The sequence below is a fragment of the Gossypium raimondii genome, chromosome 11 (genome assembly GCF_025698545.1).
Source record: "Gossypium raimondii isolate GPD5lz chromosome 11, ASM2569854v1, whole genome shotgun sequence".
NCBI classification, from domain to species: Eukaryota; Viridiplantae; Streptophyta; class Magnoliopsida; order Malvales; family Malvaceae; genus Gossypium; species Gossypium raimondii.
The window spans coordinates 56,900,707-56,912,975 of NC_068575.1; the positions used below are offsets into that span (position 1 = coordinate 56,900,707).

The 12,269-nt window shown below is 33.8% G+C and overlaps 2 protein-coding genes and 1 long non-coding RNA gene across 3 annotated transcripts in view; 2 read left to right on the forward strand and 1 right to left on the reverse strand.

The window, feature by feature from the left end:
- LOC128034696 (uncharacterized) overlaps positions 1-3,106 on the forward strand; it is a 51,020-nt gene extending 47,914 nt beyond the window's left edge. The window contains exon 3 of the long non-coding RNA XR_008190848.1: positions 3,000-3,106. This is a non-coding gene — a long non-coding RNA (uncharacterized LOC128034696). The remainder of the gene's footprint in view (positions 1-2,999) is intronic.
- A 1,569-nt stretch (positions 3,107-4,675) lies between these two features.
- Positions 4,676-5,935, reverse strand: LOC105801449 (cell number regulator 6). The gene is made up of 4 exons (XM_012632752.2): positions 5,828-5,935; positions 5,465-5,579; positions 5,105-5,370; positions 4,676-5,012 (listed from the first exon to the last, which is right to left on the reverse strand). The coding sequence occupies exons 1-4, from the start codon at positions 5,933-5,935 to the stop codon at positions 4,764-4,766; spliced, it is 738 nt and encodes a 245-aa protein (XP_012488206.1). The 3' UTR covers positions 4,676-4,763.
- Positions 5,936-9,190: 3,255 nt separating this feature from the next.
- Positions 9,191-10,686, forward strand: LOC105802559 (uncharacterized). Its single transcript, XM_012634264.2, has 4 exons — positions 9,191-9,636; positions 9,770-9,917; positions 10,018-10,114; positions 10,205-10,686. Exons 1-4 carry the CDS (start codon positions 9,332-9,334, stop codon positions 10,468-10,470), a joined length of 816 nt encoding a protein of 271 aa, XP_012489718.1. The 5' UTR covers positions 9,191-9,331; the 3' UTR covers positions 10,471-10,686.
- Positions 10,687-12,269: the final 1,583 nt, after the last annotated feature.

Consider the following 12,269-nt stretch of genomic DNA (forward strand, 5'->3'; position numbering starts at 1 on the left):
CGTGATTCATCGATGAAAAAGAGGGACACCCAAGATCTTCCCAAGATCTTCAACAGAATTATAACTCAGTCCTCCACTTATCAGATCCTTCATTTGATTAGAAACATTCTTTAAGAAATACATAGTAGTTTTCTCATTGCTCACTCTGTAGCCAGAGAAATTGCAAAACACTTTCATCACTTGACGCACCACCATCATTTGATCAATTGTAGCCTCCGCAAATAACACAAGATCATCTGTAAAAAAATAAATGAAAGATAGGTGGACTAGATCTTACAAGCTGTTAGGGACGGCGTGATTTGGAATGTCGAAAATGGTAAGGAGGTTAATTTTTGGAGAGATGAATGAATAAAAAATCATAAGAAATTGGATACTGTAATGGCCCAAATTCAAAGTTATCGGAATAGTGGTTTCGTAACCACAAATCTGATTTAAAGATAAATTTATTTTAATATTTTTGCATGAATATTGATATGATAGGAAAATCGTATGAAAATATCGATAGAAAAATTTTACCGATTTAGTGGTTAGTTAGAATAAGAAATTATTGAAGAAATTGGGTAAAAATAAGGTATCGAGACTTTGATCTCGTAAAACCGAGTCAAAAATAATTTTATAAATAATTATGAAATATTAGTAATATGGTATAAAAATTTCGTTAGAAAATTTTAATGTTTGGATAGTCAATTACGTAAAAAGGACTAAATTGAAAAGTTGTAAAAGTTACTAGAAGGATTAAATAGCTCAATTGTTAAATGAGGAGGGACATAAATTGAAAATAATCCCAAAAGAATATATTTTGGGCGGCATACGTTGAGAAAAATCAGGAGAATTGAAGAATTAAGGGTAAAATTGAAATATTGCAAAATTTACTTTAAAAGTTAGGATTAAAGTGGAATATCTAGAATTCCCTTCATATTTTCTGCATTCTCATCAGACAAAAACGTCCCAAGGGTTCCTTCAAGCTGTTTTTTCATAATTTTTGCACCAAGTGAGTTAATGCTTGCCTTTTTCTTGTAATCTTTGTGTTTCTAAGACTTTTACAACTAGGTCCTATTACTAAATTCATTAGCTTTTGATTTTATGAATGAAATGGAAAGTTGCTATGAATATGTGCTGGAATTTTATGATGAAATAGGATGAAAGTGAAGCTTTAATTTGTTTATGAGATGATTTTATTAGGTGATTTCAATAGAAATTGATTTGTAGGACCTAATTGTGAAAAAGTTTGGAATTAAAGTCTAATGCTAAAATTCTGATTTCCAAAGGTTATAAAGTAGTTTAAAGTGATGGAATAATGTGTTAATTTAGGAAAAATCAGCTCAATTGAGAGGTTAATTGAGCAAGGATGAAATTATCATTTATTGAAAGTTTAGGGAAAAATGGTAATTAACCTCATGCACTAAAACAGTTTGGACAGCAGCAGTAGGTTAACTTTTAAAAATCACCAAAAAATTGTAGAAATTGAATTAGAGGATGAATAAAATATGAAATTAAAGCTTATTGAGTCTAGTTTCTTATAAAAGAAATGGTATAAGCAATGGAATTGTAAATCATGAGATATAATAGGTTTTGTGAGACAAGGTCAGAATGAATTCGGGTTCCCCTGTTCTGACTTTGGAAAAATCATTAAAAATTGTACAAAAATGATTATGAGTTATACTTTATATGGTTAGAATCCTTAATGAGTCTATTTTCAGAAGAAACAAACGGAAACATCATCCGAATTCTGTACAATGAGATAATTAATTTTTAGTGAAGATGGGTCGGAACTGTCAACAAGTGAAACAGGGGAAACTTTAAAGAATAAACTGTACTTGTTGGCTACACCAAAAATTCTGAAAATTTATGTAAGAAGATATGCGAGTCTAGTTTCAGGGAAAATTAACGGATCTTAATTTTGAGTTCCGTAGCTCAAGATATAAATAATTTAGTGACTGTGACTCAGTAAGACAGCTTTGAATGCACTATAAATAATAATGGAATTTTAGAGAATGTTACATATGAACATGAAATGTATTAGATTAATGATTAAATTTATTTATTTAGATCCGGAAAATTCAAATACAAATCTAGATCGAGGAAAAGAAATAGTTCGTGATTAGTAGATTTTTATTTACGAACAAGTATCGAGGTAGGTTCGTGTAACTTGAATTATATTCTTAAATGCTTGAAATGTTTGTTATTGTTGTGAATATGAGTTGTATGTTTATTGTATGATAATTGATGAAGTATTGATATACTTGATGAAAAGAGGAAATAAATCCCGGTTGAATGAAAGGAAAATTCAATGGATCTCTGAAAAGGAATTGACAGTAAAAAGGATCTAGCCCGGAAGGGTGATCCTATCCTGATATAGCCCTCCCGAAGAATATGTGGAAAATGGATTTAGCCCGGACGGGTGATCCTATCATGATATAGCCCTCCTGAAGAATATGTGGAAAATGGATTTAGCCGGACGGGTAATCCGAATTAGGTCTGAATTTAGCTTTGGTGGTAATTCGGATCCAAGCTCATTAGAGTAATTGTCATTGCAGGATTTAGCTTGGTGGTAATCCAGACAATACTCGTGAGTTTATATTCTGAGATTTAGCTGGACCGGTAATCCCGTAAGGATGAGGTTCAAGGGAGTGTGCTATCTGAAATGGAAATGTGTGCACATGAATATGAATTGATGGACCCAAAATTGTACACTAAAGTGTACCTCTGAAAATCCATCGAAATTTCAAGTAGTTCAACAGGGTAAATATGGAAAAATAACAAGGAAATGGAAATCATGGTATTGATGAGCTCATCAATCATGGTATAAATTATTGATACATGGAAATTATTGGACTAATTTGAATGTTGAGTTTGTGCATGATAGGGGAATAATGTATGGAATGGGTGTATGAATGTTTATTACATTGTATGGAAAATATTAGGTAAGTATAATTCTTGTTACATGAGCTTACTAAGCACAGAGTGCTTATCCTGTTTCTTTTTCCCCTGTTTTGTAGTGTTAAGAGCTCGGAGGTCGGATTTGGTCGGAGACGCATCACACTATCAACCTCAAGATCTCGGTATATAAAGAAACTTTATTTTGGAAATCAATGGCATGTATAAGCTAGTAAAGTAGATGTTATATGAAATGAATGTATGGTTAGCCATTGGTATGGCTAACAAATTTTGGTTTTGGTATGTGATGAGATTATCTTATGAACACGATAAAGCTATATTGAAAATATATATTGAAATGGATTGGTTGTATTGGATTGGTCTCGATTTAAAATTTGCAGGGGAAAATTAGATTTTTATAAAGGGGTTATATTGAGTTTTTTTTTAAATATATATATATTCGGTAAAATCTGGTAATGCCTCGTATTCTATTCCGGCGACGGATACGGATAGGGGGTGTTACAGATACGATCTGTTTGAATCCAGATTTGCTACCCAATGAAACTGTGTCAGTTTGTAGTATGGTTAACAATAAATGAGAATGAGATATGGATGTCTTAAAAATCATTTGCCATCATCCTCTATTGCATATATTATTGCAGTTAAACCACCAATGGCTAATTATGATTTCGAGGATAAACCTGGTTGGAAATGGAACAAAGGAACTGCCTTCACTTCTAAGTCGGCATATGAGTTATTGAGCGAGGAATCTGATTGGGAAATTGATAAGAGGTGGCAGGTGATTTGGAAGATTAAGGGGCCACAACGAGTGAGAGTATTTGTTTAGCTTGTGGTTCATAGAAAATTTCTAACGGATGCGGAATGATGGAAACGACATATTACAATAGACCCTTCGTGTATTAATCAATGTGAAGCTAGATTGGAGAATAGATCATGTTCTGTGAAAATGTTTGCCAGCGGCTGGCCTTTGGAGTTGCGTGGTGAAGAGTGACAGATTGAATGAATTCTTTGGCCTTAATTTAGTTGATTGGGTTCATGTCAACTTATCAAGGCCGGAATATTTTGCTTTGAATGATGAAAACTGGGAGGTGTTTTTTGGGCTGGCATGCAAAGAAATCAAGTTTTTTTTTTTTGATAATTTTTCTGAGTGGGAAAGCACGCTGGACAAGGCAAAAAGTTTAAGCCGAGAATTTTGTGATAAGACTCAAACTACAAATGAGAAATAATAGGGGAAAGGAGAAGATATGGCAACATGTTTATTGGCAGCGCCCTGAATCGGGATGGCTCAAAGTGAACACAGATGGCTAGACAACTTGATAGTGGTTTTGCAGCAGCTGGAGGATTGGTCAAAGATGAAAATGGTGTCTGACACTTAGGATTTGCAAGGAATATAGGGATATGTAGTATTGAGGCTGAATTATGGGGTATCATGATGGGTTGATATTAGAAAGGAAGATGATGATAAGAAGAGTGATCTTTGTAACAGCTTGGCAGCATTAGACTTTGTTTGTGGAAATTGGTGAGATGGATTACGACAATATTGTCCTATCAAATGTCAAAAGAATAATTGTTAATAATTAGGAAATTGATCTCAAATATATGTTTCGTGAAAGAAATCGACTAGTGAATAGTATGGCAGCTATAACTTTTAATTTGAACCCAAGTTTTACCGTCTTCCCACAGCCATCTAATATAGTGCTTAGAGTGATTGTAGTTTAAATACGGGTAGTTTTCTACATTTACCAAAAAAAATATGGTAGATGAATTGCTGCAACGATTATAAAAGACATAAATGAGTTCCTTCCTACTAGTTTTTTTCTTTTAATGATAAAAAATAATAATTATTGATAAGAAAGAAATCAATCCTATACTGGTGTTATCTCCAATTTTGGTTGTTCATCATTTCCGTTAGGTACTGTAGATGGAGGTAAGGCTGGTGCAGGCTCCTCCTGTTTCTGCCCATCAGAGGTCATTACTTGAACCGGCGGTGGCTTAAGAAGGGTCATTTGCATATAGACGTTATCAGATAAATGGTTCTTCAATTCCCTGTGCTCTTGACACAAGGCACACCAATGCAAGCAGCAGTGGACCAAGCAGGGATGACATGGCGAATTCTGCAGTTAAAACACAGACCACAACTTAGCAAATCACCTAACACCCATAGCTGCTTATGCGCCTATAGATTCTAGATTGGGGGGGGGTATACCTTGAGATGATATTTCTTCTGCAGGGATTGTCGAAACAAGCCATTGTAGATGCCGCACAACCACCAAGCAAAAACCAGGGTCTCACCAATGAGAAATGATGTTTGAGGGTCAATGCCGTGGAAGAATAAGGTGGCTGCTGCAATCACCATCCCGCCTTCTACACATAAAGCATGACAAAAGCATGCATCATTCCTTGTTATATCGTCTCTCAAGGTTTCAACATTTTGCCCGAACAACAAACATGGACAAAACAGACCCGTCACGCCTGCAATAATCATCCAACAATTGCAGCACTGTGAAATCATAAGGAATGATAGTAACTATATGAAAACAAAAAGATAGATTAATTGGACTCTTACAGCTCTCAGTTTCTTCAAAACAGCCAAAAACTCCAGTTGTCCAGTCTTCATCAGCAGGTGGCTCATAGCTTTCAGGTAGAGGTTGCCCACATTCAAGGCATCTATGTACCACTAACTATATATATATATATATATAAAATTATCAAGCTTTGGCTTCCCACCATGCCATACCACTTCAAATAGCCAAAAACAAAAAAAGAACTTGATTTGTTCAAACCATACTCAGACCTAGATCTAAAAAAATGAACTAAAAGAAATGGGTTATCGTTACAAACCCCAAATCCGAGATTATATCAACAGAAACTCATTATAATAAAAAGGAAAATGATTATTAAATAACAATGGAATGGAAATACTACCAACCTGAGGAACTTGAACGGGTTGATTGAGTTCTCCAGGGGTGATCTCTTCAAGAGGCTCTTTTTCCTTTGTAAGCCTTACGTAATGTGATGGTCCCTTGCTTTCATCCATCTCTAATCAAAACATTACAGAACAAAAACCAAAACACCGAATCATCAGATACATTTCAACTTCCTGCATGTGTTTTAACAATGTAAGAGGGAAAAAACACAGAGAAGGTTGAAAGAAATTCTTAAACAAAAAACAAAAATGAATAACGAAATAACCAGCTCCGAATCTGGAAATGTTTCCTTCTTGGCCTTGTATACGAATCAGTCAGTCTTTCCATTTTTTTTTACTGTGATTTTCCATTGCCTTTTCCTACGGAGAGGGACGACGCTAACTTTGTTTTATGGGGAACAAGTGTTGGAAACAAAAGGCTTATTAATAACGAGCAATTTGTTTCATAATATTCATTTCGAAGTTACATAATCCATTGACGTCCTTGAGAACCGAGAAGCCCCAGGGAGGGTTATTACTTATTATATAGTCGAAATTGTTAGAAAAATAACCCCCAAGCAGAAGGTGAAGATTTAATGAGACATAGAGTCGTAATTTAATTCTTAATATAAAATATAATTGTGTGTTTATTTATAAATTTAAAATTTAAAATTAAAAATAATGAAGTTTAAAATTTAAATTTATATCTACAAAGATAAAATATTGTCAATATTTTTATTTTGTTGACTTGGTCTGTGTTTTTCATATTTTTAGTGTTCATTTGGTTATATACTTGGATGGTGAGATTGGCTTCAATAGACATAGTGAAATTAAATATTTTAACAGTGAGATTAAAATGCATAAAATAATTATTTCTCTTGTTAATTTTATTAACATTGTATTATTGAATACTTTCTTAAACAAACCTCTTTATTTATTTAAAGTTATTTTCAAGTATTAACAATAACTTTTATAATAATTAATATTTTTTCTGATAATTTGGAAATTGAATGGTGGTGAAAAGTACGGGGATAAAGATTTTCTCATTTTGTGAGAAAAGGATGTAGATGTAATTTTATAATTTTAGTTGATATTTGTAGACATAATGAATGGATTAAAGCTTAGGGAAAATATGGTAACTAAGGATTGAAACTTGTTGAAATTTGATTGGTTGGTGAAAACAATGATGAAATTGAAATAAAAATTTTCTATATATTATTTTAGTATGGGACGATAACAAAGAAAGCATAGGAAAATGAAAAAATAGATAAGTACTTAATTGAATTCAAGTTAGTTTATTTTAATTTGAATATTTAAGTATTTAGATTTTAATATGAAATGATTAAATAATATATAACTATGATTATTGAATATTGAATATGTATATTGAATTTAGCAATATAATAAATGATAAAGTGATAATTTAGCGGTTAGTGAATTTTATGAAACTAAGGATAAAAGTATAAGGAGTGAAAAATTATTTATTTGTCAATGACGGATAAATGAATAGATGTAGAATAGTGAAATTACTATAGAGAGGGCTAAATTGTAAAGAGTGTAAAATTTGATATATGAAATGAATATTGTGATTAAAGGTTTAAATGACGTGAATAATGATATCAAAATGTTATAAAAATAAATATTAAATTTTCATGAATTTGGAGATGAAATTGGAAAATGTTCAAAAATTACTACGTGTTTTAAAATAGTGAAATAAAATATTAGGTGGAGTTATAAGAAAACAAAGTACTTAATGATAGTAAATTGAAATGTAAAGTGCTAAGTGTTGTGAATACATGTTATGTTATTACTTTTATGAATTGTGAATAAAGTGATCATGTGAAATAAAATATAACGAATGTGTTTATGTGATTCAAAGTGAATGCATAAAACAATACAAAGTGATATATGTGTGATATATCAAATATGTTATATGAAAGTAATTTAAGAAAAGACTTTGATATGTGAATGTAAAAGTTGATTAGTGACTATATGCGTTAAAGTAAAAGTTATAAGTTATAAAGCTAATTTAAATGATTTTATATTTTGGAAAATGAATTAAAAGTTTAAGTATATTAGTGAAAGAAACTGTGAATAAATGTTATTAAAAACTTATAAATTATATATATATGATAAGATTGAATTTAGTTGAGTACTTATTAAACTATTTATGTAGGCTAACACATTTAAACGCATAGGTAAAAGAAATAGATAGAAGCTACGAAGAGTACTTCTTCATGGGGATCACATTGACTCTCAAAATTTCAAGATTCTTTTGGGATATGATTTTGGACTTAAAAATGACATGTACTGTGTTATGTTTAAATTGCACTTAAATGACATTATTGGAAATTACATGGTGTTTGATAATGAAAAAGTAAATATAGTATTTTGAATGTTAACCTATTACATTTTTAAGTGTTAGATATTTAGGTAATTTAATGCCAAATGTGGCATTCGTCGCTCAAGTTATCAATTTAGCTTGGGCAAGGGGTGTTACAGAGAAAAGGAGAGATAAGGAGTTGAGCATTATGATAAAATTTGAGAAAGAAAAGGGGACAATGTCATGTGTCCTATGATTTCTAGTGCTTAAACCGTTTTGAGTTATCATTTCTTCTGAATTCAAACTGTTAGTCTTACAACCTTATGTATCCTATAATATAATTACAATATATATTACTAAATATGTGAACTAAATAAATTACGATATAATTACATTTTATCAACTAATCAAATCTAAAAAATTCGAATTCATTATAATAAACGAGGATCAGGCATGTGACACGGGAGGCAAACAGAGATGCTGACTTTGTAGCGAGGCACTTCAAAGAGGGCCCCCGTGAGAACTGCAGATACTAGAAGATTCACTTGCTGGAAGCTGGAGTTTGCTGATGGCAGATGTGGGAGCTGGCTGAATAATCAACACAAGTCTTAGATAAGGGCGTTTAGGACTTCTCATTATTCAACAAAAAAAAAATCTTTAAAAAGTTAGAAAATTGAATTATGGTGATTTGTCTGTGTTTCCTTTTCGAAATCACAGACTATTTACATTATTTTTTTCTTTTCAAAGGAAAGAAGATATATATTACATTTGAAGTAAATCGTAATAGTTTTTGTTTTAGAATCAGTCTGAAATTTATATAGAATTTTTATTTGATATATAATGCGACACATGGCCGTTAATTTATTTTAATTGTAGGAATAAAATTTTGATTTTAATTAGTTTAATTTTTACAATCACTAGGTGGTACTATTTTAAATTTACTCATTGCATGTATAAATTTGATTCAAAATAATATATACATGTACACAATTCAAGTAACATCAAGATTTCGTATGTATAATTATATAAAATATGTATCACAATTACATATGAAATTTTAAAATTTTCTGCAAGAATAATATCTCAGTCAAACCAAAGGAAGGGCTAAAATCTTGATCTTACTATAGGGTGCCTTGCAAAAGCTAGGCTTTGGCTTATCCAAACAAAACCAGACTTTTGATTACAGAAAACTAGCTAGCAGAACTATGGGAGGAGGAACCATGCACATCAACTTTCCAAAGATTCAGTTAAATTCTTCTTCCACTACTCTCTCTGCTGTTTCTTCTTCCTCTTCACATAATCTTAACCTTTCAGTCCCATCCAATTATGCTTCTCCACTTAGACCTTCTTCTTCTTCTTCTTCTTCTTCCTGTCAAAATGAAATTTGCAAAAGACTAGAAGTTGTAGATGGAAATGAAAATAAAATAGGAACTGGGTCCTTCAATAATTTTATTTTGGGACCAGTTCCATCCAAACCAGAAGTTGAAACTGCTTTAGCTGCTCTCCACAAGTGAGTTGGATTTCTCACTTTCTGCTTGCTGTGTTGATTTTTGTAGTTTTGCATCTCTTATATGAGAAAATTATGCTTATCACTTATTCCCTTGGAGCGCTTCATGCAATTTCGCTTTTGTTTTGTGGACCAGTTACATACATGGGATTTCTTCATCTACACCAGAATTTAAATGGTTGAAGCCTCTTTTGGACAGCTGTCACTCGAGAGGGTTGCTATGTCAAGGTCTTGGTAGAGTTTACGATGGCTTCATCTTGCTCCTCACTGAGCCATCTGTCAAGGTGTTTTGCATATATTTGCTTTACCAGATATTGTTCCTCAAGTTCTTCTGACCATGTTTTTTTTTTGTTTGTTTGCCAAATTGAATCGATGTGCATGTAGAGGCTGGTCGTTTCAATATCATCTGATAAAGCTGTTTGGGATGCTATAAAGAACAACGAGTTGGTTCGGAAGCTCCTTGACTTGCCTCTCCCTGCAGGTCTGTTCCTGATAGCAATAGCATATTATGAATGCCCTTTTTATTTTGTATGATTCGACACTCCCTTCCCTGGTGTTGTGTTTCTTACAGTTGAAAATGGAAGGCCTGGGAATTCTAGCGGTGAAGCAGAGCCAGACAATGACATCTTGCAGTGGATATTGGACTTTGCAAAAGCTAAAGTCACAGAGCTCGTATTGAAATTCCAATCACTTCTGAATGAGGTGTTCCGAAGTGGTAAGAGAGAAAAACCTAATGAAGAAACCAGAGGTCAGTTGGAGGAAGAAATCAGATCTTCCTTGATTCTCTCAATTGTAATACTGTTGATCGTGATTGTAGCTCGGGTTCAAACAGTTTGATCAAACACCCAACTTAAATCCTCTTTCATACAAGGTAACCATGAAAACCAAGAGGGAAGTTCAAGTGCTCGGAGGGAGTGCATCGGTTTCTGCATTCTTCTTCTTAGGATCCAAAATGATAATATAACATCTCTCTGTATTCAAACTGTATACCCTAAAAGTGTAACAATATCAAAGTATGTACCAAGTAAATGAGCCTTCAATATTTGCCTTGAACCTGAAGAAGTTGATGCATAAATGTATGCGTTCTTGTTGCCAGAGAAGTCTGGGTTGATAATGGGAAAATCAGCGTTGGCAGTATAATACACCAATTATAATGTAGAATCTTTATTACAATTAAGGTTAAACAACAAAAGAGAATGTTTTCTATTAAATAACATACCTTAAAAAATCTGATTTAAAATCATGCAAAGTCAGGCGGCAAGAAAGAGTGGCTTAGGGAGGGCGACGAAGAAAGTCAGGCAAAGGGAAGATGATCCCTCGGATGTTGGGGACATGGCGGTGGATAGAGAAGAAGAGGCCCCGGTCACCTTTAAGGATAAGCTTATTGGCTGGGATAGAAATAACAAAGGCGAGGAAGATTATGAAGATGACGATTGATTTAAAATAGGGTGTTATGATTACTGAGATGGTGGATGGCATCCCGAATATAAAGTCTTCTGAGAGAGTTCATACGTTGATTCAAAGAAGTATGTCCAAGTCCATTATCATGAAATTAATTGGTAGGAAGATTGGCTTCAGTGTGCTGACTAATAAGATTATGGGTTATGGAAGCCAAGTGGAGCGTTTCAACTGATGGAGGTAGAAAATGACTATTATCTTGTTAAGTTTCAAGTAATGGAGGACTATACTAAGGCGTTTTCGGAGGATCCATGGGTAATTTACAGGCAATACTTAACGGTGCAACCATGGTCGACGTCTTTCTTGACGGCTCAAAGCTATCCTCATCAAGTGGTAGTACGGAAAGTCTTCCAGGGTTCTCCGGGGCTTTGTACAAGAAGTGCTTATTGAAGGCAGTGGGTAGTACAATTGGACATGTGATCGAGATAGATGAGAACACTGACAACGGAGCTCCGGGTCGATTTGCACGTATGACGGTCAATGTTGATCTCAGGCAACCATTAGTGTCGAAAATAAGGATTGAAGGCAAAGTTTAAAGAACTGAGTATGAAGGGCTACCAAATGTGTGTTTGAATGCGGTATTTTTGGCTATGCGAAAGAGGTTTGCCCAGAAGTTAGGAGAGAAAACCCAACGTCACATGATGATGAGGCCAATATAGTTGTGCAGAATCTGGCACTGGAGGTCCTTGATCGAAGGGGGAAGGTAGAGTCGTCTGGATCTTGGATGATCGTTGCCCGGAAACCTAGGCATCCTTTGAGGAAGAACGAAATCAGGGAGAATAATGTAATTGGGGAAGGTAATAAAAAGACAATTGTGCAGGGATCACATTTTCAATTTATTGCCGATTTAAAAGAGACTGATAGTGCACCAATCACAAATTTCACGGAAGTGAGTAAAAGTATAGGGACTGGGCAGTTGACTAGTTTTAATGTAGGGACAGGCTTAAGGCCCAAAACCAATGGAGTTAGCTGGGCAAGTTTCGTCAATGAAGCAGTGGAGAATGTGGGGGAGAAACAAAAGGAAAATGGTGGACTATTTAGGGTGCACCAAAACAGGTTTTTAGCGGCGTTTAAACAAAAAACGCTACAAAAAATATAGCATTAGCGGCGAACAAATAAAAACGCCGCAAGAAGTCATCAATAGCGGCGTTTTACAGCAAGCGCCGCAAAAGAGTTAA

Excerpts from the sequence above, each read along its gene's own strand:
- LOC105801449 (XM_012632752.2), bottom strand. The coding sequence starts at position 5,935 with ATGGATGAAAGCAAGGGACCATCACATTACGTAAGGCTTACAAAGGAA. Across the intron at positions 5,580-5,827 it reads AACCCGTTCAAGTTCCTCAG|TTAGTGGTACATAGATGCCT; the intron begins GTTGGTAGTATT and ends ATATATATATAG. Across the intron at positions 5,371-5,464 it reads TTTTGAAGAAACTGAGAGCT|GCGTGACGGGTCTGTTTTGT; the intron begins GTAAGAGTCCAA and ends TGATTATTGCAG.
- LOC105802559 (XM_012634264.2), top strand. The coding sequence starts at position 9,332 with ATGGGAGGAGGAACCATGCACATCAACTTTCCAAAGATTCAGTTAAAT. Across the intron at positions 9,637-9,769 it reads GCTTTAGCTGCTCTCCACAA|TTACATACATGGGATTTCTT; the intron begins GTGAGTTGGATT and ends TTTGTGGACCAG. Across the intron at positions 9,918-10,017 it reads TCACTGAGCCATCTGTCAAG|AGGCTGGTCGTTTCAATATC; the intron begins GTGTTTTGCATA and ends ATGTGCATGTAG.